Here is a 25,898-nt window from a genome sequence, read left to right as displayed (position 1 = left end):
TTCGACATCATGGGCACATTTTATTCCTCAGGACGTTACAGGCTAACTCTCCTGGCGGAGCAGGTCAGTTCTGTTTCTGTGGAAAGTGTGCACCTTCGAAATCGTGGGGCAGTTTGTCCCTCGGACACGGTCACCGCGGCTCCTCCGCGGCGCAGGCACAAGAAGCAGGTTCCTCCAGCACGAAGCCGGCCGCGCGGGCCCAGACGCGAGACCGGTCCGCCCCGAGAAGCGCCGGCGGGACGCCCCCGTCCGCGGTCTCAGCGGCAAGCGTCCCTCCCTGGCCGCGCCCGGAGCCCCGCGCCCAGCCTGGCATGCATGCGCTGTGGTTAAGGATAGAGTGAAGGGGTCATTCACAGACGTGTCCATGACACAGAAGACGGCCTCACACGGACTCCTCGGTGGACAGCAGTAACGGGTTGATGTACTCAAAACCTTCAAACTCCGACTGGTCGATCCTCTTTATGACGTCCCTGGGTGCACAGAACAGCGCGGGCTTGGGTCAGCCCCGCCCCCGCGGCAGGCCCCGCCCCCGGCCGACGGCAAGACACCCCAGCAGCCTCCGCCCCAACCCCAAAGAGGCCCCCTACGGCCCCGCCCCCAGCAAGCCCCGCCCCTGCCCGTAGCCTCCTAGCCCCTCACAGCCCCGCCCATAGCCTGCGGCATCCCGCCCCCAGAAGGCCCCGCCCCGCCGCGGCCTCACCTCCTCAGGCCCCGCCCCCAGCGGAGAGCCTCCTAGCGCCCAACAGACCCCGCCCTAGACTTCCCCCTGCCTCGCCACGCCACCCTCCCGAGGCCTTACTCGTCGTCAGGGGTCAGTTGCACGGGCTCGCTGGTGAACTGGGTGTCAAAGTTGTCCAGACCGTACTCGTCGGTTATCTGGGGCTGGAACGGCGGGAGGGCCTGCTTCTTCTCCAACTGGGAAGGACAACGCGAGAGGTCAGAGCCGTGCACTGTGCGTCGTCTCCACCGGATTTGGGTTTTGGAAGGGACTTAAGTCACAGAATGGAATAGGAAGACGGCGTTTAAACACGTCCTGTATCTGAATGCCAGTTTTCCATTCCCTTAAACACAAGATCTGGGAAAACGTATCTGAAGCCAGAAACGTCCTGACCCGAGTTAAAAAAATGCTGGCGGTACCTGGGACAGAGCCACGCTGGGCCCAGTGGTCCTGCCACTGAACCCGAAGGAGGCTGCTCCGGGGAGTCTTTTTGTTTCTTACATCTTGGAATCCTGGTCATAAAGGAGCGGGGACTTGGCAGGGACACCACTGCCCACGCCGGTGCCTGGTGAGTGCCCATCCCGCCAGGCCCTTCCTCGCCACAAAGCCACCGTTGACCTTCTGACTTTCTAACCGCAATGCTCACCAGGTAGGAAACGGGACGCCTCAGGATCCAGACTCTGACTTCCAACTCACCATTTATGGGGCTGGGACACACTTGTGCCACAGGGCAGAGACGAGTGTTCAGGACAGGTGCCATTCAGCAGCATGTCACATGGGCGAGGGTGGGGAGGGCCAGCGGCTCGGTCCCTCAGTTACACGCCCAGTTCCCTCCCCCCTCACCAGGTGCGTGCTGTGCACCTACCAGTGCTGGGCCAGGCACGTTCCCCAGAACACTGAGCCATAAGTGAGGGACGAGGGTCCCTGCTCCATGGATCTATCGCGTTGGGTCTCCTCCCTCCCATGTAGCCACACGTGGAGCCAGCCCCGTGCAGCCCCCACCCCTCAGCTCCCGGGGCCTGGAGGGCCCTTGGAAGGGCTGAGCCTGGGTCCTCCTGCGGGGGCCGCCACATGTCCCCGAGCAAGCCGTGGGACTGTCCAAGACCAACGTGACGGGGAGTTGTTCCGGGCACGGAATGTGACAAGCATGGGCCCCGCTTCAGCCAGTGAAGGACATGAGGGTGTCTCAGACGTGAGTGAGTCGTTTCCGGCAGCTGACACGCACAGGGACGTGGCCAGCACGGCAGCCAGTCACAGGGCAGAGACATGCGTCTTCTGTCACCCAGAGGATGCCAGGAGGGGTGCGTGGCAGAGAGAACGGCTGTCCCTGCAGCCAGAGCGGGTCAGCCGTGTCCAAACGCACGGGCTGCCATGGGGCTGTGCCTGGGGGGATTTTGCAGTTTCTCACCTTTGTGCAGTTACCCAAATTCTTTGGTCAGGACGAAGTCTTTTCCCACAAAAAGTGGGAAGGGGGGCGTTTCTTAAACTAGCTCCCTACCTTAGGTCTTGGCTGCTATAAGATTTAAACAGCAAGTCACGGCAGATCAAGAAGCGAGCGCACCTGGGTGCTCACCTGGGATCCTCTCTGCGCCCCCCACCCCCCCAGCCTCCCTCGGACCCCCTTTCCTCAGTCAAAAGCAGGAGCAAGAACGGTGCACCTGGAGTGCCTCCCGGGGCGGCTGCTGATTGGCCGCACCGGGTGAGAGCAGAAGGAAGGTGCTGGAAGGGGCTCGCCATGGCGGCCGGGTGGGTCTGTTCCGATGGGCCGAAGGAGGTGGACGGCCCTGCAGAGTGTGCCAGGGGCATCGAGGGGCTCAGTGCCGCCTGAGAGGAGGCTGCCTCTGGCGAGGCCGGGCAGGGGACCGCCGGGAGGGCAGCAGTGGGGGCGGGGAGAGGCACAGGCCCCGGAGGCCGAGTCCCCGAGGACTGGGCAGAAAGGAGGGGCAGGGCAGGGTCCAGCTGACCGCAGGGCTCCAGCCCCAGCCCGGCGGGAGGCTGATGCTGCACGCCGTGGCGAGACGGGGCTTCTCTGGTCTCCACTGCTCCCTGTTTCCCCAGCTCTGGGCTATGACCCCCCAACAGCACGTGTGTGGAGCAGGGACTGGCCTGGGGGCCATGAGGCAGAGGGACCCTAGCACCCACTGCATCGAAATGCTTCTTCCCTCCACTATCTCATAGTCCTCTCGGCGAAAACGGCACCCCCCCAAGCCCTGCGGGGGCTCCGGGCCCTGGACCCCGTGTCCCTCTTCATGCAAAGCACGTGCTTCTGCTCAGGCAGATGTGCACCTGTAGCAATGGTGGCTGCCAGCCAGGCTGTCCCTCACTCGGTAGAGCCAAGGGCGGGCCCGCATGCACCTGCCTCGGCCCACTGGGGTCTGAATGGACTCTGATCATAAAAGACTAACCTCCTCACTTCATGTCCACGCCCCCGACCCTTTCCCTTCTGATCTTGGGAAAACCGTTAAGGTCTAGAGATGAGACCCAGGCCAACTAAGATAGGAAGGGGGCTTTCGGCAAGGACGCACTGGTCAGAATGAGCAGATGCCACCTTCAGCCGGAGCCCCAGGGCAGTGGGCGAGGTTTCCACAGAGGCCTTTCCTGTTTCTGGGGCTGCACGTCGTGGAACCTCAGTCTGCAGGGCGCGAGGGCACTGGGCACTGCCATAGCTTAGCCAGTTGGCACGTGGGCCACGGGCGGTCCCTCCAGGGGTTCTGTGGGTGCCTGGGTGGGGGGACAGGCCTGAAAGCAGAAAGGGGTCATCACTAACCCTAGCCTGGGGGCAGTTCGTTCCTCCAGCGTGTCCCGAGCTGTATGGATAATAGAGACCAGCCAGAATCTAGATCTCCTCCCCACTGCTGCTGGAGTCATCAGAAGCAGTTCCTTTTTTCCTTCTTCAGCTTTCCTTTTTTTAAGTAGGCTCTATGCCCAACGTGGGGCTTGAACTCACAACCCTGAGATCAAGAGTCGCATGCTCCACTGACTGAGCTGGCCAGGCGCCCCTCAAAGTCAGCTTCTTAGTTAAAAAGTGCATGTGCTCTGAATATTGTTCCAAGTATTTGTCTAATAACCCCAAGGAAGAGGAGGCTGGATTCTGTCTTGAAAACAGCTCAGCCGGGGCCTGGACAGGGCAGCGTGTGGCAGGGCGGGCGACCAGGGTCTTGAGAATGGGGTTGGCCCTTCTCCCGACAAAGGCACAGATGGCTGTCCTCTGGAAAGTGACAGTGACAGTGACCAGGTAGAGCAGACAAGAGCTTCTCCGTCCACAGGGCTGGGGGTCGTCCTCGGCGCTGGCCGCGGGGCCAGTACAGCAGCCAGGAGGGGGGCACGACACTGCCCCAGAGAGGGGCTTTCACGTGATGTAGTTCAAGCTCAAGTTCAACATGTACTTAGTGAGCTAATCTCCTTTTCCTCAGAGGAGCATATTTTCAAGGTTATATTTCAGTAACTTGCAACCATCTATGTATTTCAAAACAAAATTGGTTCAATTTCCCCTTAGCACCAGAAACCACGGCACAAAGGTCGGAAGGGCTTGCACACTTTGCTGTTAGCAGCAGCCCGGGACGGGAACAAGAAAGGCAGCTCTGGAAAACCAAGAAGACACCCCTCGCTGGGCTGGCTCCCACCACTGGATTTCTGACCAGGCGGTGTGGTCACAGATCAAGGACATTCCCAAGGGGACCCAAGGCGGTATAGCGTGTGCTAGGGGACTCCCAGGCAGGACTTCTCCTAGGACCACCTGGGACCACTGTCCCAGGGGCTTATCACAGCCCCACAGGGTCCCTGTCAATTATAGGTGAACAGGTGAGTTTCCAAATCGCTTCCGGGGCCCAGACCCTCACGAAGGCAGGAACCATGCCCTTCACCCCCATCCCTGCCTCGGGGGCGAGGTGGGGTAGGAACTGGGTCTTTTGTGCTTTACCAGGTCCCAGTCGATGCTGCGAAAAAATGCATGAGACTTGATATCGGAAAATCCAGTCTGTGGCCGGCAACCGAGCCTCTCTTTGGGGTCCTAGGGGTCAGAGATCAAATAAGGACATGTCAGCATTGAGCAAAGAAGCCCCAAGTCACGGCAAGAGAAAACCAGCTTTCCTTCCCTCCAGGATAGAAAGGGCTTCCTCGAATCATCTCCAGCCAGTCTTAACCAGCCCGGTGATGAGCAGACATTCCCTTCACTAAAAATTCTACCCCTAACACCGGAGGCTTCGTTAAATTTCTCTTTGGCATAATTTCGCATTTCATGTTTCGTCAAGTGTGACTAAAAACTGATGATTCACGGGACAGAGGTCAAACAGGGAGGCAGAGATTCACACCCACCCCGAGGCGTCCCGCAGCTGACCCTGGAAACAAGTGCCCGCGGGGCCCCGGTCAGCCCAGGCAGCCACAGACGGGACGGGACGTCAGGGCGGCCACAGTGTACCTTGTTTAAAAATCCTTTCAAGACGTGGGAGGCTTTCACGGAGAGGAATCGGGGGATCCGGATGGGTTTCTCCAGGATTACTGCAACGATCGGGGCCCTGGTGAGGAGTCTGTGTCCCTCCCGACGCTCCCTACTGTGTTTGCTCTGCCCAGCTACCCAGGAGCTCCAAACCCTTTCTGAGCAAGAGTGTCCAGGGCGCTCTTAGGGCCCTGGCCCCTCTTCCCTCCATGCAGCAGGGCCTCTCACCCACAGAAGGTCCCCCACACCCCCCATGTGCGCATAGTCACAGGTGCCCAGGACCACACAGGAGCCAAGAGCATCCTCACAAACGTGGGCGCCTCCACACACGACCGCCAGAGGGCGCCGTGGGGACCCGGTGTTCCTGGGCATCAGCATCCCGCAGGCAGGTGTTCTGCACTTCCGGATGGCCTTGGCCTGGACCCTAACGGTGGCCCCGCCCACCCAGGCCTCCAGGGCGCACACCTGGCAGGGGCAGGGAGGAGTCTGGGCTACAGGAGGGCAGGCTGTCTTTCCTGGTGGGGCTCTCACTTCCCACCCCAGCCTTTGCCTTCCTGAGAGCCAGTCTATGAGGACGTGGCTTCTGTAGCACTGCAGGGGGCCAGCCCGGGACCCTTCCATCCATAGCCCCCCAAAAGAGGAAACACCTGCTCCGTGAGGTGGGGACAGACCCGCGCGCACAGTCTGGGGGTGGCACCTGAACCCTTGGGAGACGCCCGGTGGCCCACGCACCTTGAAAAAGGTAGTCCTCTGTGTTCATGTCGGGGTTGTCGGTGATGATGTCAAAGGGGGAGCGCCCGGCCATCATCTCAAACATCAGGACGCCCAGTGCCCACCAATCCACGCTGAACCCTGGAGGGATGGCAGAGGCCCGGCACACGGGCGGTCGGCAGGGGCACGGCTGCAGGATGGGTGTGCTCCAACCGCTGAGGGAGGCAGCCGAGTGGGGCAGTGTGCACGTCTCTGACCGGCGCTGTGACCCCTCTGCCCACCATCGTGGGGCCCTTGTCTTTTCTTTCTTAACTAGTTGCAAAGCTGTTTTCACATCAGGGCCATTAACTCTATACCTGGCACTTTGCTGGTTTTCCAGATTGTCGTTTGGCCTTTAAACCTGCTTGTGGCCCCTTGGACCACACAGACGCGTAAAACTGAGCACACCTGTTGGGCAGCCACCCTTTTCGTTTTCCTTCGGTTCACCTGAGCTTGAAAAAAATCCCTTCTCTAAGCCTGCAAAAACTCAGGGGCACCTGGGTGGCTCAGTCGGTTAAACGTCCAACTCTTGAGTTCAGCTCAGGTCCTGATCTCACGGTTCGTGAGTTCAAGCCCTGCATGGGCCTCTGTGCTGACCGTGGGGAGCCTGCTTGGGATTCTCTCTCTCTCCCTCTCTCTTAAAAAAATAATTAACTTGAAAAACAAAACAAACCCGTTTTTCACATCTTTCTATGTTCACTGTTTCAGTTAATCTGACAGGGTTAACAATTTTATTGCACAGGGCAGCGGGAGTGGGAGAGCCTGGCTTCAGTCGTGCCCGCAGCCCCTAGACTGTTTGGGACAGTCGCCCCCATCCCGTCCCGGGCCAGCTTCTAGACTCTCCAACTTGGCCTGCCCATCTACTGGCTGTCCTTCCCTGTCTGGCTACTCAGCGACTTTGGTTATAGCAGCCTCCTGGGCGCCTCCTGCCCCAGAGGACAAGTGACCTACCCGCCCAGCCAGCCAGCCCCCATTTTCACGGCAAAGAAACGTTTAAAAATACTTGATGACATGTTTGTGATGTGCTCCACTGCAAACACTAGGACACAAGGGTGTGGGGTGTCCACACGTGTACAAAGATGCATCACACATGTGAGCACACACACACGTATCCGGGGCACACACGCAAACACAGGCACGCGCACACACTGTAATCTCGTTTTCATTTCAAACCCGGAGAACGGACAGGTGCAGACACGCTCTTCACAGTCTGCAGGGCATTCTGGGTAACCTACAGCTGCTGGCTCGGTTTACAGCCGTGTCTCTCCCACTGACTGGGGGCAGGACACCAACTGGGGCTCCAGGCCTGGGGGCTCGTGGCTTCGTGTGGGTTTTCCTCCTTCCCAACCCCTTAGGGCTCCTCGACAAAAGGAACCCCACGCAGTGTCCTCCACCAGGGGACGCTTGAATGGACACCCGGGACACGTGGGAGCCACAGAGGTTCACACAGGGCGGAGGCCAGCGGGTGACAGGAGGGAACAAAGTGAGGGCTGTGTTTTTTAGGTGTAATTTGGTCAATAAAACCGCTCTCCCGGCTGTGGGGTCCGTGGTTAGGCCCCCCGGCAGCGTCAGCCCCAGCAGGTCAACCAACCTGACCCTCTGCATCGCGCCCGCATCCCCGAGGGGTCAGGGGTCCCTTACAGGGGTGGGGGGCTGTGCTCGTCCACACCCGCCTGCTGTGTGCCTGCGAGCAGCCCCGTCCCGCAGCCCCGCTCACCGTACTCCTCTCCCCGCAGGATCTCCGGGGCGATGTAATTCGGGGTCCCGCAGAACGTGCTGGTGGTGTCGCCAGGGCCCAGGCCTTCCTGCGGGGACACAGTCAGTTACCAGGAAGGAAGAAAAGCGTCTGAGGTCGGTTAGAGCAGGAGGCGCCTCGCCCAGGCCCCTTCGGGCTGCGGTGACCGGGCGGTCAGCACCTCCGACCCTGAGGAGCTGAGACGGCCACGGTGCTATGCTGACCGTGGATTCCGGGGGCAGGCGGGGTGGCCCTGGGGCCGGGTGCTCGCCTTGCACATGCCGTAGTCCGTTAACTTGATGTGGCCGTCCGCGTCGAGGAGGACGTTGTCCAGCTTCAGGTCCCGGTAGATGATCCCTCTCTCGTGTAAGAAGTTGAGCGCGACGCAGATCTCAGCGGCGTAGAATCTGGGGGCGGCAGAGCGGAGTCAACGAGGCGCCTGGACGAGAGGCCCGGGTCCAGACAGAGCGGGAGCTGGGGGGACGCCCGACGCCCTGGGGTCCTCGTGCTCACCCAGCACGTGGGGCCAACCACACCGCCAGAGGCGCTCGGTGTCCCAGACGTTAGGGCAGCGCAGATCGGGACCACCACACACCCGCTAGGATGGCCACTCTCAGAGACGGGCGGAAAGTAAGCCATCCTGGCGAGGACGTGGAGTGGACTGTGAGAGCACGACCGGTGGGCGCTCCCGTGGAGAACGGCACGGAGGGTCCTCAGTAAGCTAACACGGGAATGCCGCGCGACGCAGCGTCCTGAAGGGCCGTCTGCACACCCCCGGTCACCGTAGCCAAAGGCGGGAGCACTGTCAGACGGGCGGGTAAGCAAAACGGGGTCCCTCCATACAAGGGAACGTTCCCGAGCCTGCTGCAACAATGAAGCCTGAGGACGTCGGCCAGTCCTCAGAGGACACATGCCTAGGATTCCACTCTCGAGGTCTCTTGGGGGGACTGGGGAGGGGCTGGGGGCCAGCGTTTCACAGGGGCAGAGCATCAGTTGGGGAAGATGGAAAGTTCTGGAGGCGGGTGGTGGGGATGGCCTCATGACTGTGTGGATGTGCCTCATGTCCCTGAGCTGTGCGTTTACAATGGCGAGAATGGTGTATTTTGGGTTACGTCTGTTCTACCACAATCAAAGAAAAAGAAAACGTGAGGCGCCCAGGGGGCTCAGTCGGTTAAGCATCTGATTCTTGATTTCGGCTCAGGTCCTGATCTCACGGTTCGTGAGATCAAGCCCCATGTCTGCACTGACAGCGCGAAGCCTGCTTGGGATTCTCTCTCTCTCCCTCTCTCTCTGCCCCTCCCCCACGTGTGCCCTCTCGATCTCTCTCAAAATGGATAAACTTTAAGAAAATAATAAATAAATAAAAAAGAAAACGCCACTGTGTGGGGAGCGAGCCATTCCTGGGTTAGTACCTGCCTTTCCCCGGAAAGGATGTAAGGTGACCAAAATCACTGTATGGGATTGATTTTTTTTTTTTTTAATGTTTATTTATTTCTGAGAAAGAGAGAGACAGAACATGAGCGGGGGAGGGGCAGAGAGAGAGGGAGACACAGAATCTGAAGCAGGCTCCGGGCTCTGAGCTGTCAGCACAGAGCCCGATGCGGGGCTTGGACTCACAAACTGCGAGATCATGTCCAGAGCTGAAGTCGGACGCTCAACCGACCGAGCCACCCAGGCACCCCTGCATGGAGTTGATTTAAGGGAGGTGATGAGGAGCAGGATGGAAAACAGGAAGGAGGTAGAGAGGAGATTCACACTTAGGGCCGAGGCTGCGGAGGGAGGGCGGGGTGGGTGGCCCCGAGAGTCACTGTCACTTCAATAGAGATGGGTTATTCTCCTCCGAGAGCCATCGCCCTGCATCCGTGAACCAGAACCAGAGGCGGCGGCCATGATGCCCACTCAGGTGAGTTCCCAGCAGGAGTGTGCCCCCCCCCCCCATTTTGGAAACAGGAAAAAGGCAAAACAGCTCGGCGGTGTCCCCGTGCGCACATACTCGCCTAGGAAGCACCCACTTCTCCGGGCGACGTGCCAGCTGGCTCTGGAGTCTGACACTCGGCAGGGGACAGCAACGTCCTCTTTGCTGTGCCCCCCGGGGCCCTCCCAGCTCATCGCCGGCCTGTGCCGGCCTGCCCGCACCCACCTGGCATGGTCCTCTGGAAGCTTCCTCTGTCTCTGCATGTGGAACATGAGGTCCCCGCCGTTGACATACTCTATGACCAGGAACAGCCTGGAGGGAGACAGAGGGTGGTTGGGGCTGGGACCCCAGGGCGGCCCGTGCGGACCTCACCAGCGGGGGTTCAACGTGGGGAAGCCCCGGCACCAGGAACGCTGAGCCAGGCTGCGGGCGCGTCAGCTCTCCTCCCATGAGGAGGGAGGCCCCTGGGTCACCTGACCCCTCTCGCAGGGTGAGGCATGCGGCCCAGCCCGAAGAGTTGGGTCACTGTGGCAACATCCTGGGGGGCGTGCTCTCAGTTCCAAAAGAGAACACCGGGACAATCCCGTTCAGCCGCTCGTGTCCCTCAGCACAGGAGCAAGCACTCCCCCCACGGAGCCGGCCTTAGGGTAAAGGAGGCGAAGTATGGCAGGGGCGGGGGCCGGAGGCCACTGCGGGAAGGGAGGGCACCACGTGCACAGGTGGCTGCGGAAGGTGTCCCAAGAGGGCAGACGCAGGTCATGGAGCTGCAGGGCCACCCCGGAGACAGAGGGGACAGGAGAGCGGTGTGCGGGTGCACAGGCCAGGTGAGGGGTGACGACGTCCGGCGAGTGACCGCTCTGGCCGCCGAGTCCGGGTGGACCCCAGGGAGGCACAAGGAGGTGCCCTGTTGCCGGGCGGGAGCCCAGGAGGTTTGGATGGGGGCGGGGCGGTGAGCAGGCTCCAGGGACGGCGGGCGAGGTTGCGGGGGGCTGGACACCGGACGGACAGCCCCGGCACAGGGGTGACTTCATGGTGAGAGGCCTGGGGGCAGCTGGGCAGGGCGGCCCGAGTGACCCTGTGTGACCCCGCGACTAAGGAACTAAGACCACATGCTGTCCCAGTCTCCAGGCCATCTACCGTGTGGTTCCTACTGCATGACCTCTTTCTCGAGTTCGGTAAGATGCCGTTTTCAATGTTTTCAAAGTTAAACTCACGCACAGTCTTCCAGAAACACCCCGTTGAGGGCAGATCATGGTTCCTCCGGGCGGGGAGTGGGAGGGTCACAGGCACCCACACGACCGGAGAAGACGGGCTCCGTCCCCCTACCAAGGTTCTTACACACTTACAAGAGCAACGGCCCAAAATCTGTGAATCCGCAGATGGGAACAGGTCCGAGCAGCCCCGGCCACCCGGCCCGTGGCGGGGGGCGAGTCAACCCTCACTCTGCTCCCCTGCTCCAAAGGGCACATCTGGTGCAAAAACCTGGACCTCCCCACAGATTCGGCTGTGTCTGTGACGCTCCCCCCGCACAAAGCCTCGCCCGCTCACGTGTGTGTTGTGTGTTGGCATTCACGCTGCAGCAGAGGTAAGAGGGTTCACGCCACCATCTGGCTCTGACAGTTTGCACAGGCGACCACCAGGACGGAAGTGTGGCAAAGGTCATCAGACCCCTGGGAAGAGACCCCCGGACCTCTAACCCCGAGGGTGACTTCAGATGCAGGGCAGAGATTTTCCACAAGGACCAGGAATCACGTCCCCAGGCGATACGGCTCCCTTGACAACCTGCACCCCAGCAGCAACGTTCACCCCAACGCTGTGCTCCCCGGGAAACGCTGCTGGGGCCCGGCCCGCCTGCGGTGACATCAGGTGATGATGCAACCCCACGCCGCGGCCAGAGACAATAACGGTACGCTAACTCTGGGGAGAGCATCGGGAGCTTTAAGGAGCCGAAAAATGGAGGGGACGTTTAAAAACGGAGCAGTGGAAGCAAAGGTAGTTTCCTTTTTCCACCCAGAGAAAAGCCGTGGGAATCTGAGGGCACGCGGAGCCAGGCTGGGCTGGTCTGTGGTCCTGGGCTAATTCCCAGGTCAAGGGGTTTGTTCACTTTGCAAAGCTGATCAAGCCCCAATCCCAGTGGAGGAGGAGCTCTGCTTTCTTTGCCAAGGCGGTGGCAGACCTATGTTTTCCTCCGTTTTTGGTTTACAGATAAACCTAAGACTGCTTTCGGCGTTTCCTCAGAGCAAAATTGCTCCAGAGTCACAGGGCTCACCTCCCGCTAGTGCCCCTGGCGCGCGGGGCAGATCCCGTGTGGCGCGAGTCCCTTCACCCACAGCCCCTCCCAACCCAGAGGGGGGCCGGCGACAGGTGGAGGAGGCCTGGGGCGGCCCTTCAGCATCGGATGGCCAACCTCTGCCCAACTCCCCCCAGCCTGCGTGTCCGACACCGGGAAGGGAAGGAAGCAGGACTGAGGAGCCCAGGTCCGCGCCTAACCCTGCCCTGACCACCCCCAAGAGGGGGACCGAGGGGCTGTGCCCCGCTGGCTGCAGTAAACCCGGGCATGGGACTCCCATGGACCCCCACAGAGCCTCAGAGCGAGAGCCCAGCGTGCACTCACTCCTCAGAGCCGAGGACCTAGCACCCCCTCCCCACGTCTCCCCACCCCTGGGGAATAAAGCCCCCAGCCCCCCAAACCAGTCAGACGGAAACATCGATGCCACAGGATAGAGCGAGCTTGGGTCAGGAGGTGATACTATGAACTAGGTAGGGGCCGGCGCGACCTGTTTGTAAATAAAGCTTTATCGGGACACTGGCGAGCGTCGGTGTCTCCGTGCTGGGTAGGGCTGCCTGCACCACGGCAAACACTTCCGACACGAACCGAGCGGCCCTCAGAGGTGAAAATCCTTACTGTCTGACCCTCTGAGAGAAGGTGCAGGCCCCTGGTAGGAGAAATAAGGACGGCTCGTGCGGCCTCACCGAAGCTCGGGCAGTGACCTCAGCACATCCGCACCTTAACGGTCCGCCCGGTGACCGAGAGGCAAAGCTCTACCCCTCCCCTACTTCACACGCGGGTGGCCGGGGCCCTGCAAGGCTAAAGGACTCCCTCGGGGTCACGGTCGCTGTCGACGAGACCTGACGTCACACGAGGCCGGGGCACCGAGACCCCAGGCTCAGAGGCCCCGCTTGCAGGTGCCCTTCCCACACCACGGGGGGCCGTCGCCCCCCCCCCCCCCCCGAGGGACTGGTCCCAGGAGGAAGGAGAAGCCGCTCGGGGGACAGAGGAAAAGAAGAACTCGTGGTGAACGGCAAGGAGGGGAGGCGGGAGGCAAGGCCGGTGAGTCCCCAGGACCGGGCTGGTCGATGATGGCAGAGAGGTGCCGGCAAACGGCGGAAGCTTCCGGAGCGGGAGACACTGCAGAACACACCCACCCGTGGCTGGGGCCTGGAGGCTCAGCCCGGGGACGCAGGGGCCGAGCTGGGGCAGGCGTCCTCACCCGGGAGAGGGACACACAACGGCTCAGGAGGCCACCTGGGCACGGAACGGAGCAAAGCAAAGCAGGAGAGGCCACTGCCGCGAAGCGGCCGCAGGACACCGGTGGGAGCGCGTTCCCGCCAGGAAAACGTAAAAGTCATGTGAACAAAAGCTGGCAGGCAGAGGGGGAGGCAGCTCCTTCCACAGCCCCAGCCCCAGGCATCTCGTGAGGTCCTGCCAAGAGACGCCAGCGCAATTGAGAATGTTCTAGAGAATACAAAACTCAAAAATCCAGCGAGGACGGCGCAAGAAGCGTACAGAACGGATATTGGTGAAAACTCCTAGAAGAACCACCTGCAAACCAAATCTAAAAGCACATTAACAATAATGCACGGACGTGGCCTTGTCCCCCAGGGAGCCAAGCAAACGTCAACCCCACGTGTACCTCGTGACGGCACAGCTCAGGGGCTTAGTAACGGCTGCGTCCCGACATGGTGGGGACACTGACACGTCCTTTCTCCCTTCTACTTTTATTCTTTATTTTTAAAATGTTTATTTATTGTGTGTGGGGTGGGGAAGGGCAGAGAGAGACTCCCAAGAAGGCTCCCAGGTCAGCACGGAGCCCGACGCGGGGCTCAAACTCACAAAACAGGAGGTCACGACCTCAGCTGAACTGACTCAGGTTGCTTTTCAACCGACTGAGCCACCCGGGCACCCACGGCCACGTTCTTTCTGGACGGTAAACTAGAAACAAGGCCACTATCCCTGCTGGTTACTGGCCTGTCCGCTCTCAGCCTGTCCGGAACCTTCATGCAACTCCTGGGGCTGGGAGCCTGCAAACTGTAGCCCAGGTTCCCGGGGGAGGCCCCGGAGGAGACCAGGTGACAGTCGTCCAAGCGTCAGGAGGGGACGGCTCCGGCAGGCGAGGCACCCCTTCTGCAGATGCAGAGCCCGGTGTGATGGCCGCAGGTGGGGACACCGGCCTCTGCTGTCCCCCACCTCCCCAGCCTCTTGCGGGAGCAGGTGTCTGTGTGACGCTCGTCAGGTGGCTTGGTGCCACTTTTCCCACAGCAGCTGCCGATGCGCTCACGATGCAAACATCAGAACACTCCCACGAGGTCGGGAAGAGGCCAGGCTCGCCCACTGCCACCCGCCGCCCGCGCGAGGCAGCACGGGCCGCGTCATCAGAGAAAGAGGTGAACAGACGCGTGGACGGGAAGCGAGGGGCGGCCTCCTGTCTACCAGCGTTCTAAGCACACGTCTGAAAAGCCAGGAGGGCGCAAAGCTTAGCCGGCCGCTCTGCGGGGAGGAAAGAACTTGGGCCGGAGCGACACGAGGGAGTGGAGACTCCGCACGGAGAAAACTGTACCCACGTCAAAAAGCAAACAGCAGAAAGGAAAAAATAAGACGAAAAGCGTGACAGTGAAAATCCAGGGCACTGGGGGTCCGCTGAGTTGTCTCCCCCCCCTGGCGTTTCTCTGCATTTTAAGACTGCACAGGGGCGCCTGGAGGGCTCAGTCGGGAGACAGTGTGGCTCTTGATCTCGGGATCGTGAGTTCGAGCCCCACATGGAGGTGGCTTTAAATAACTAAATAAATAGAAAAATAAAATTGCATAAAGTTTTTAAAAGAAGCTACACTTTTCTGTGGCCTCTGAGGTCGCAGTCTGTCCTGACAATTTCCTGGACACGAGGAGCCCTGGGTTCGTCTGAGCCCAAGTGAGAACTGTCCTGGGCCAGGATGACTTGGCCTCATGGCCTCATCCAAGTCAGGTCCCCAGGTGCTGAGGGGGCAGTCCCAGGATGCCGCAGAGCATGGCCTGCGCCCAGGCTCCTCTGTCCTCAAGCACACGGCGATAACGCGCCTGCCCCCAACTTGTCCTGGCCCCAAAGCGGCCGGTCGCCTCTGGATGAGGAAGACACAACCACCCGCTTGCACACAAGAGCAGTGTATGGTCCCCGGTGGCAGGAGGGCTCGGCGCTGAGGCCCTGGGGACGGACGCTGGTCCCTCAGGGCCCCTCACCGTTCGGGGCTTCGAGACGGTCCATCAACACTGCCCTCGATGTTTCCAAAAGCAGTGCCGTCTACCTGGGCTTGTGAAGGTAAAGCGGAGAGCCCCCCAAAACCTCCTGAAGCTGGGACTGAACGACCCTCCCCCCACTGCGCCCTCCCTGCTGGGGGGTCCAGGGCCCAGGCAGTCCCACCGTGGGAACTGGGTCGGGGCCAAATCTTAACCCTTTTGGACGGTCCAGGTACAAAAGGAGCAAATGCATCGATGGCTCTGCCCCACCCCCCCCCACCACGTGACACCTGCTTCTTTAATTCCAGGCTCACATTAAATCATGACTCTGACAAGCGTATTGTAATTTGAATGCGCGGTGGCTCACGCGCTCACAGGGGAGGCGCCCATGCTCCTGCCCCGCTCACGGCCTCCCTCTGATCCCACGGCCCCGAGGCAGCCTGGTTTTCCCCCAGCCCCCAGGGACACGGTTTGCCTCTGCTCAGCCGCCTCTCGCCTCCCAACCATCCCCCGGCCTCCACCGTGTGCACAACCACGTGCTGCACGTGAGCTCTCCCGCACTCTCGGGGCTGCTTGGGGATCCCGCCTGGCATCGGGCAACACACTCCATCCCCAGCTCCGCTCTGAGCCTTCCCTTCAGGCCTCCGTGTGCCCACAGGGCCTCTGCTCATGCCCTGACCCCACGCTGCCAACCCTCCCGGGGACTGGGCTTCGGGCTTCCCCAGCACAACAGCACCTCGCTGGGAATTGCCGTCGCCTCGGTTTCCCCGGAGCCTAAATGGTTGTGCACAGCTTCGGGATGGCCCCTTACATCTACAAGCCGTCTCCTGCTCCTTCCTGACACACACCAGCTCGCCTGGGACACATCCCTGCCACCTGCCCCGCGGAGAGGTGCTAGGGCCGAGCTCCAGCCCCCTCCTCACCCCTGCTCTCAGGGCCTTCCCAGGCCGTCGCTCACGCACTGCGGTCCCTCCTCGAGCCAGGGCCATTACTGAGTCCCGGCTGACATCTCTCCAGAGCTCCAGGCAAGTATTCGAGTGCAGTTTATAAAGAGCACACAGAATAACACTGGCTAAGTGGCATTTAATACCTAGACACCACTTTGAACCAAGAGCAATTCACTCGAGTGTCTAAGTCGGTGGAGAGCGCACGAGGCTCTTCCACAAACAAACAAGGGTGTAACAGGCTCCTTCTGTTTCCAAGCGAGCACGCCCCCCACGCGGAGTGAGGGTACTACGATAAACCGAGGCACACGGAACAGCCAGTTAACTGCGAACGGTGTGACGGCAGCGTGCTCATCTGAGATCTGAGATCCCGCGAAGTGAGAAAAGTGTCCCCAGACTACTACTTCATGGGGGGGTTGCTAAAAATAGCCACGTTAGCCCATTTTTCCTGGAACGGCTCAAACAGAAGCAATTCCTGTTGAGGCAACTTTGCAGTTGATTTTGGCCGCTCGCTGGAAGACGGGCGGTCGGTGCAGCGCTGACGTGGTCCCTCCGCGACGCAGGTGTTCGCTTTGTATCACAACATGACTGCACTTGTTTCGTGTGTTCGCGGCAATATTATTGCCGAGCCGTAAAACTTGGGGTTTCCGCGTAGCCACGAGCACGGACGCGGCCGCCCCGAGAGGCAGCCACAGCTCCGGTGGCTGATCATCCCGCGGTGTCGGCGGGCGCTGCTGCCCCCAAGGGTCCTGTCCCCGCGGCCGCCCCCACCCCGCACGCTGGGGCCTCGGCACGGCTCCTGACTTCAGTCCCTGGGGGGGGGGGGGTCCTGCTGGCGGGAGGGTTTGTGGGCACAGTGCTCACAGACACCCGACCGCAACAGGGAGGCTGCTTGTCCCTCGGGGTCCCGACACCCCGCTGGCGGTGCCTCTGTTCAAAGGCACAGCACCCACGTGGAGAGAGGCCCTCACAGGGGCCCACGTCCACGCACAGGTGGCCACAAGCTGGGCCCGTGGCGACGGCTCCGTGTCCTACTAATCCCATAGGAGCCCCACGAGGCAGCAGCCCTGCAGCCCCATTCCCAGAGGACACTGGGGCACAGAGAGGCGACCCCGTGCGAGGTCGCACCGCCGACAGCGGGGCTGGGCCTCCAGGCAGAAAACCGGGGGCTGCGTGCACGAGTCCTCCCAGCTCTCTGCTCTAGGGGGTCTCTCGGCGAATCGGGGTGACCTCCCAACCGTGTAAGCGGCTTTGCCAAGGCCGACTTGCGAGGCAGCCCGTCTGCCGGAAGGACCCCCGGGCCCCCGGGCCCGGAACCAGGCGGTTCTCCCCTCGTGAGTCCGCATCTCTGCCGTGGATGGCTCAGGTGCGCGCGGGACCTGGAGCTCTCCTCCAAGCCGGTGTGACACCTGTGACCCCCGCTGATGTGTGAGTCGCGTTCTCTTATCCCCATACCAGGGACTTGACTGTACGTTCACAAAACGTGCTTTAAACTCCACGCCTGCCTCCGAGGGGCCAGGTGTTAACCAAGTGCTCAGGACACAAAACCGCCCAGCACCACTGCTGCCCCGGAACCAGAGCCAGTCGGGGAGGCAGGTAGGTGAACACAGCTCAGGACAGATGCCCCAGCCCAAGCAGCCAAGCGTTTGGTGCTTCCAGACAGACTGACAGATCCTGTGAAAATGGGAGACAAACCTGTCGTGCCCGTTAATTATTGCCCCCCGCCCCCAAACACTGTGAACAGATCTTCTAAATGTCCGTTTGAAAAGCGGTGGGGCATGAGGTTGTGTCACAGGGGTCACAGAGAGACACGGAACGGACAAGCAGTCCACCTGGGCACATGACACCCCAGGCCATCTCCGGGGGCAGAGAGGGCTGTGCTCCAGGCAACAAAAATGGGAGTGAAGTTGGAAGTCTGGCCTCCCACATCCACATCCCCGCGGTTCATACAGAGAAATTAACCAAAACACAAGTCTTTTGGAATCTCGCCATTCGGGAAGGATACGGTTGGGATGGGCTGTCTTCCCCTGGGCGTGTTCCATGATTCCCAGAGGCTGCGGCCAGCGCTAAAAGGACGCATGGAGAGAATGTACCGAAACACAACAAAGGGAATCTGTGACTGCCGGGCGTTTCCAGAAGCTCTCGGGCAGGAGGGGAGGTGGGAGGGGCTGAGACCACCTGGCAAAGTGGCAAAGGGCCGGGGCGGGGGGAGCCAGGGTGGAGCCCGGTCACAGCAACCTCATCCACATGCTGGGGAGCCCGGATCGTATCGCAGAAGCGACTGGGAAAGTAGCCAGAGAAGCTTCGAGGCGGGAGAAAGACACTCTGGACCCGTGTTTTCCAAACATGGCTTGGGCGCGACGTGGGGGAACAGAGACCCGAGGCCCAAAAGAGGCCGGGGCTCAGGCTGGAGAGAACAGAGGAATCTGAGACACCCTGAGGAGGTGCGATCAGTGAGACCCAGGGAGGGAACCAGGACCAGGTCATTTATCCCAGGTGCTTTGGACACACAGGGGGCAGCCAGCACAGGTGGGCCAGGGGACTGAAGGTCAGGAGGGAGTCGCCGGCCTGACTTACAGCTGAGCTGAGTTACCACGAGCGGGACAGACGCTGTCGTCCTCAGAAAGGCCTGCTTGCAAGGCTGGCCCTCGGCTGACTTGCCCGGGTAGTAGCTCCTGCCACCGATCAGGGAGGGCGGCCCCGCTGGGCACCAACAGTATGCTTTCTGCTCAACACCTGCTCGCCTCCCGGCAGCCCAGAGTTCTGCTCTGTGCCAGGTGGAGGGCGCCCCTTTGTCGGCCCCCAGTAGCCACCCCAAGCTGTCACAGTTCCTTGCTGGACGAGCACGGGCATCCTGTGTGACTCTGCCCTTAGAATCTCCCGCCTGCTTTTCTCCTGACTTGGCCCCAGGCGTCTCTTTCCTTTGCCAGTTTTGCTTTATACCCTTTCACAGCAAGAAATCTTCACCTTGAGTCCTACTATGTGCCGGTCCCATGAGTTCTCCTACGAAATCACTGAACCTGGGGGTGGTCTTGAAGACCCCGACACAGAATGTGGTCAATAATTTTTCAAATAAACAAACTGGGTGAGATCAGGTCAACTGGCTGAAAAGAATTCTAAATATATATTGACTATCCCAGACCAGTAGTTTTCAAGCCTTTTATTTTAGTTTAACTTTTTTTTTTTTTTTTTTTTTTTAGAGAGCGAGCGAGCGAGCACGAGTGGGGTTGGGGCAGAGGGAGAGGGAGAATCTTAAGCAGGCTCCGTGCTGTGGAGCCCACCTGAGCTGAAATCAAGAGTTGGATGCTCAACCAACTGAGCCACCCAGGCCTTTTATTTTTTTTTTTTAAAAATTTTTTTTTTTCAACGTTTATTTTTGCGACAGAGACAGAGCATGAACGGGGGAGGGGCAGAGAGAGAGGGAGACACAGAATCGGAAACAGGCTCCAGGCTCTGAGCCATCAGCCCAGAGCCCGACGCGGGGCTCGAACTCACGGACCGCGAGATCGTGACCTAGCTGAAGTCGGACGCTTAACCGACTGCGCCACCCAGGCGCCCCAACCCAGGCCTTTTAAAACAGCAGGATTCAGGGGCGCCTGGGTGGCGCAGTCGGTTAAGCGTCCGACTTCAGCCAGGTCACGATCTCGCGGTCCGTGAGTTCGAGCCCCGCGTCGGGCTCTGGGCTGATGGCTCGGAGCCTGGAGCCTGTTTCCGATTCTGTGTCTCCTTCTCTCTCTGCCCCTCCCCCGTTCATGCTCTGCCTCTCTCTGTCCCAAAAATAAATAAATGTTGAAAAAAAAAATAAATAAATAAATAAAAAAAATAAAACAACAGGATTCCTATATATCTAAGTTTATGAGCGAAGCCGTTGGTATTTATTTATTTATTTATTTATTTATTTATTTATTTATTTATTTATTTATTCTGCTTGTCGGTAAGACCTATAAGCACAGAAACCCACCTCCTGCCCACAGTGGCATCCCAACACCTGACCCAATGCCTACACGCCTAGACTCAACTCAGTGGGATGTTTTCATTAAATATTTTATAAATGCAGTGAAATAATGTAGGTTCAGATGCATGACATTTACTTAATATGACACCAGCTAATGAGAATAACAAAGCTAGTCTGATGAGCCAAAGAAAAAGCCCCATGCTTGCAATTCAGAGGACCTCACATACGATAGTGAAAACCTTATGCCAACTCAGTTCCCACGTAGCTCAATTCAGAAAGCAGCACTCTTAGAAACACGCTCTTTTTCTTACCGACTTGTTGTCTGGAAGCAGGAATGTAAGCCGACCAGGAAAGGGTTGCTGGATGCCTGCTCAAACACATGCTTCTCTGTCTGTACCCAGTCAATATCCTGAAATAGAAACCAGCGTGTGTTAATGAGGCTCCCAAACACCCTTCATCCTGGAGAAGGGGGGCAAGAGAGACATGTCTCTCACCTCTGCTTGTAAGAAGACAGTGCACCCAGGAAAGGAAAATGCCCACTAAGAAATATATCACCATCACCGTCCCCGCCATCACCACCATCGTCACCATCAGCGCCTCCGCGACCACATCGCCACCTCCACCGCCAGCTCTGTGCTGGCCTCTGGGTTGCAGGCTCTCCTTGCACTGCCTCAAGCGCTCCCCGCGGCAGCCTTGGCAGCTGGGTTTTATCGTCTGCACTTAAGACGCGAGGAAACAGGATGGACGCTTTAGCAGATTCCCCAGTATCCCATCCCATGTCTCGCACCAGCTCCTGCCACAGGCTATCTCCCTCCCAGTCCACGCCGGACTTGGGGGCAAAGCTGCAAAGTCAAGTTACTCTAGAGCCACAGTGATTCCACAGCTTTGATTCCATTCCAGCCCCCAAAAGCAGAGGTAGAGGAGGTTCCCAAACTTCCAGGTTAAACCTCTCCTCCTAGGGGTTGAGAAAGCGAGAGGGAAAGGAATGTGTCCAGAGCGGCGCCGCCTGTCCCTGAAGCTTTTTGCAAACAAAAGAGTGTGCTCTTCAGCGGACCAACGACCGTGTCGGATTCGTCCTCCTTGGGCTCAGTCTGGAGCCCCCTCTCTCCCCCAGAAGACCCCCCGTGCACACCGGCTGCAGACCTGACGTCCGTGCAGGGCGCTCCCAGCCCACCTCTCCCTGAGCTCCAGACTCGCTCGGGCGATGGGTGCTGGGTAGCCGCAGCGGGCATCTCGCACCGCAGAGGAGGCCTCCCGCAGCGCCCGACCAGCCTGCGCCATCCGTGCTCCAAAGGGGCTTGGGTCCCCAGGTGCTCAGGTGAAAACCCTTGTGAGTGGCCGAGACTCCCCTCCCCTCCCCCCTCCCCCTTCCCTCCCCCCTCCCCTTAGCACTCAAGGGCCAGTTGGGCAGTCCGTGCACTGCACGAATGCACCCTGCTAGCAGAGCAAGTAAAAGCTCCAGTTCAGCCCCGCCTTCTCCCTCCAAACCACGAGTCGGGGCCAGGGCAGGGCAGCCTTCCTGGGGTGCTCTGGCCCCACACACACCGAGCTGCCTCATGCGCTACAGGGCCAGGAGTCACAGGACCACTGCTACCTGTGAGCCAAAGACGTAGAAGCCGCGCTCAAGTGCGAGAGAAAAAGACCCAACGTCCACGAAGCCAAGAGGCCCACGGAGGGATGCGCGACGTTACGAGTCGCCACGGGAATGCACATCACACAGCCATCTCACACCTGCCAGGACAGCGGTAATCGAAAAACAGGAGACAGCACTTCCTGGAAAGGGTGCGCAGAAAGCGGGAGCCTCACGCGTGGCTGGTGGGAACGGGAAATGCTGCGTCTGCTGTGGGACCGCTTGCTGACTCCTCGAATAGCTAAGCCCCAGGAGCCCCGGCGCCCCGGCGCCCCCACTCCCGGGAAGACCCCCAAAGACCCGGACGCAGGGCCTGGAGCAGATGCCCGTACGTGAACACTCACGGCGGCACGAGTCACAGTGGCCAAGAGGTGGAAGCAATCCCGATCCCTACCGACAGGTGAGCGCATAGACCACGTGTGGTCTGCTCCCCAAACGGAGTCTTGCTCAGGCTTAAAAGGCAGTGTAGTTCTGACTACACGCAAGGGCCAGAGACGGGAGGCCGATGGGTGGTGCGGGGGCGGGCGCAACGGCCGCCCGGGGCTTCCTTGCGGGGGTGCCAACGGCCCGGAACGAGACGGCGGGGACGAGGCACCGCGTACACACAAACGTGTACTTGGACATGGCCGCAGCGGTGAATTCTGTGACGAGTGTCTTGCTCCCCTTGACGGGACAAACACGGGAGCCTGAAGGTCCCCACGAAGGAGGCGCGAGCCCGCGCCGGCCCTCACCTCGTCGTCATGGACCAGCTCCTTCTTCACCACCTTCATGGCGTACATCTGGTCGTTCTTCTTCAGCCGCACCAGGAGGACCTTGGCGTAGCTCCCGCGCCCAATGACCCGAATCAGGTCAAAGTCCTGCAGCCCGAGCCCCTGAGATATTTTGATTCCATCCATCCCGTCGATAACCGGCTTGAGGTCCTGAGGGCGAGACAGAACGTGGGAAAGGGCGGGACCCCTCCCCGCGGAGGGTGACGAGTCTCTGCGCGTGGCCTGGAGCTCAGGGCACGATTCTGCTCACGGGCCCCGACTCTGTGCCCCGAAGACCACCCCAGTCCCGCCACTCTGAAAGCCCGTCATTTCTGCAGACCGTGGCCCAGTCGCCAGCCACAGGCGGCCCTCTGTGGGCACGTGGGTGACAGGGGCCGGCCTCCCCAGGACAGGCTCCCCAGGGGGCTACAGAGAAGAACTAGCTGAGATCTGCAAAGCCCCGAGGTCGGACTCCTGGAAATACATAATGAAACAGAAAGGTGATCCGATTAAGAACAGAAGCCTCCCTCCTAAGAACTGTCTCTGGCAAGCGTATCTGTAGGGGAAGCAGGGGGTAACTAAGTGCTCCTGACTCATCCCAGACGGGGAATGACCAGGAAGGAAAGTCAGGAAGTCTGGGCGCCATTTATCAGGTACTCTGGGAAAGCTGTGGTCCCAGCAAGGCAGAGCTGTCCTGAGGTTTTGTGGATGGAGGCTGCACACTGGAGTCTGTGTGACTTCTCACTCACTGGAATCGTCTGATGCCCCACTGACCGCCCAGAGCCGGCCACACACAGGGCCGAGCCGAAAATCTCAGTCCAAAGCCGGGGTGGAACACAAAAGGGCAGCAGCAGGTTTCCCGGGACAGAAGGAGTAAATCGTGACCCTGGGATTTATACTGACAAATATGTTGGTCTCAGCCCCATTCCTGGCACGGAGTTCCCAACACCCCTGGAGCTCCCTACCTCACAGAAAAGGCATTTTTTTTTATGTTAATGAGACAACTTTTGAGAAGCCCAGGCCACCTAAGGATGGAGGTGATTACCAACCCCTGCTTATTATAGGGCGTCAGAACTCAGCCTCACCCCCTGACCTCCGGGGAGGGGAGAGGGGCCGGGGTTGGGCCCATTCTCCAATGGCCAAGGCCTCACCAGTCACGCCCCTGTTACGAAGTCTCCACACAAACCCAAAAGGACCACGTCTGGAGAGCTTCTGGTTGGTGACACGGGGCCGCCCCCTCCCCCCAGCCCTGGCCCCGTGCACCTCCTCCATCCGGCTGTTCCTGAGTGATCTCCTTTTACCACAAACCAGGAATCCAGGAAGCAAAATACTTCCCTGAGGCCTGTGAGCCGCTTTAGCAAATTAACTGAACCCAAGGAAAGGGTCGTGGGAACCCCCGATTTACAGCTGGTTGGTCAGAAGCACACGCAGGTGGCCGGCCACCTAGATGCGTGAATGGTATCTGAGCCCTTCCCTTTGGGGCCTGACACTAGCTCCAGGCAGAGGGGGGTCAGAATGCAGCGAACTGTAGGACACCTGGTCAGGGTCCCCCAAGACTTGGAGAACTGCTCGGTGGTGTGGAAACAGTACAACAGAGGGGCACCTGGGTGGCTCAGTCGGTTAAGCATCCGACTTCAGCCCGGGTCACGATCTCGCAGTCCGTGAGTCCGAGCCCCGCGTCGGGCTCTGTGCTGACAGCTCAGAGCCTGGAGCCTGTTTCAGATTCTGTGTCTCCCTCTCTCTCTGCCCCTCCCCCATTCATGCTCTGTCTCTCTGTCTCAAAAGTAAATAAACGTTAAAAAAAAAAAGAAACAGTACAACAGACAAATCAAGGGAGGGTCTGATGCAAATAAAATCGGACAAAGGTTGCAGCTCAAGACCCGTAAGCCCTGGGCCCACTCCGCTGTCTGGACAGAGAGGGGGCACTGGGGAGACTGAGCCCGCAGCAGGTGTTGCCACATCTGCGCCCCAAAGAGCCTCTGGGGGATTCATAAAGGACGTGCCCCAGCAAGACTGAGCCATGACAGGCCAGCAGCCTGTTTTCTACAGGCAGGTTCTGGGCCGGCGCCCACCCACTCCTCACTGCCCCCCAACAGACTAACTTCGCCATACTGCATACCCCGTCCCCCAAAGCCAGAGGCCCCGTGCCCCACGCGGGCAGTGCCAACATCCTGCCGCTTCCTGAGGTGCCAATTTCCCAGTGACGGGAACGCCTGTCCTGTGACAGGAGACAGGAGAAAACGCAACGTTTGAATCTTAGGAGTGAGGGGAGAACAAGTCACTAGCAAATTCGGCAAGAATCTGTCAATCTACCTCTGACCCTGGACCGCCCAGCCATAAACACGCCCGAAACAGGACAAAGGGCAAGAACAATCCAGGGTGATTCCTCCACGTGGACCCCGGGAGACAATAAAAAGCTGGCGACCCCACCCGCCAGGGACCAGCTCTCCCTCCTTTTCTCAAAGCCGAAGAGCATGGGGGCTCCCTTGTGGGGGTGGGGATGGCCTGTGCCACCCTGGACCGATGCGGAAAGAGCCCCACCACTGATTGGTGTCGTGGAAAGCTTCCTGTGTGTGCCAGGAGTGATCATTATCCCAACTGGACAGAAGAGGATTCTGAGGTCAGAGAGGTCCCCTGACCCAGGCTCACACCAGCCTGCAGCCTGGGCTCACACAGACCTGGCCAATGACACCTCATCCCCCAGTTCCCCGTCGCTGAGAGAACCATGCAGTGAACGCTGCACCCTCACGTCTGTGACTGAGCAGTGGCTCCTGTCAGCCGCACACGCTCGCTCTCTGTCCACCTAATGCTCTGGAGATCCCTTCTGCGCGAAACGCTAGAACCTCCGTGGGACTCCATCCTGAAGCCCTGAGTGAACGTCGTCGCCCTAGATGTCCGCAGACCACTCCCTCGCTTACGGTGAGGTTAGACAGGTTAGCATTCCCAAGCCTGTCTGGTTCCTATTTAAATTTCTATAACTGCCCCAGAAACGAGCTAATGAACTTATAAAAAAAAATTGGAAACACCAACGAGCCATCTTATTTACTCACCTCAGAATCATCTTTAATGTTGTCATGTTTCCGGCTTGAAGAAATATAAGCAACTAGTGAAGAGAGAAAGAAAAAACAGGGCATTCTAGGCATTGTCAGGAACGGAGCCTGACACACAGGGGAACCCAGGGCCCCTCGATCCTCTGGAGACACCGGTGGCCCAGGCCAAGTCTGCAGCATTCAGGGCGAATCACGGAGTGGCCACAGCTGAGCGCACAGTCATAAGAAAATGCAGCTTCCTGGTCCCACCCAGACGTGCTGACTCTACACCTCTGTGGGTGGAGCCTGGGAACCTGCATTTGTGACGCATGTTCTCAGCGATTCATGTGGAAGTAACTTCAAGAAGACTGTGGTATTTAGCTTTCCAGACACTGTTCTTAGAGTGTGCAGATGGATAGGAGGGCAGGCGGCCAGAAGAGGGGATGGTGGGTGGATGGATGGTGGAGGGATAGATGGATGGATGGATGGATGGATGGATGGATGGATGGACGGACGGAAGGAAGGAAAGAAGGAAGGAAGGAAGGAAGGA

At 59.5% G+C, this 25,898-nt stretch overlaps 1 protein-coding gene across 2 annotated transcripts in view; it reads right to left on the bottom strand.

The window, feature by feature from the left end:
• The window catches only part of PRKCZ (protein kinase C zeta), a 101,932-nt gene continuing 76,034 nt past the window's right edge, over positions 1 to 25,898 (bottom strand). For both annotated transcript variants that reach the window (XM_030325274.1, XM_030325275.2), the window contains 11 exons: positions 25,370 to 25,422; positions 22,302 to 22,490; positions 20,252 to 20,349; positions 9,779 to 9,865; positions 7,910 to 8,045; positions 7,621 to 7,708; positions 5,886 to 6,005; positions 5,136 to 5,215; positions 4,638 to 4,727; positions 800 to 915; positions 1 to 470 (listed from right to left, as the gene is read on the bottom strand). In XM_030325274.1, coding sequence (XP_030181134.1) covers positions 383 to 470; positions 800 to 915; positions 4,638 to 4,727; positions 5,136 to 5,215; positions 5,886 to 6,005; positions 7,621 to 7,708; positions 7,910 to 8,045; positions 9,779 to 9,865; positions 20,252 to 20,349; positions 22,302 to 22,490; positions 25,370 to 25,422 — 1,145 coding nt within the window. In that variant the 3' untranslated portion in view covers positions 1 to 382. The remainder of the gene's footprint in view (positions 471 to 799; positions 916 to 4,637; positions 4,728 to 5,135; positions 5,216 to 5,885; positions 6,006 to 7,620; positions 7,709 to 7,909; positions 8,046 to 9,778; positions 9,866 to 20,251; positions 20,350 to 22,301; positions 22,491 to 25,369; positions 25,423 to 25,898) is intronic.

The sequence above is a fragment of the Lynx canadensis genome, chromosome C1 (genome assembly GCF_007474595.2).
Source record: "Lynx canadensis isolate LIC74 chromosome C1, mLynCan4.pri.v2, whole genome shotgun sequence".
Taxonomy (NCBI): Eukaryota; Metazoa; Chordata; class Mammalia; order Carnivora; family Felidae; genus Lynx; species Lynx canadensis.
The sequence above is the reverse complement of the archived record's forward strand: the minus strand, read 5'-3'. Positions and strand labels throughout refer to the sequence as shown.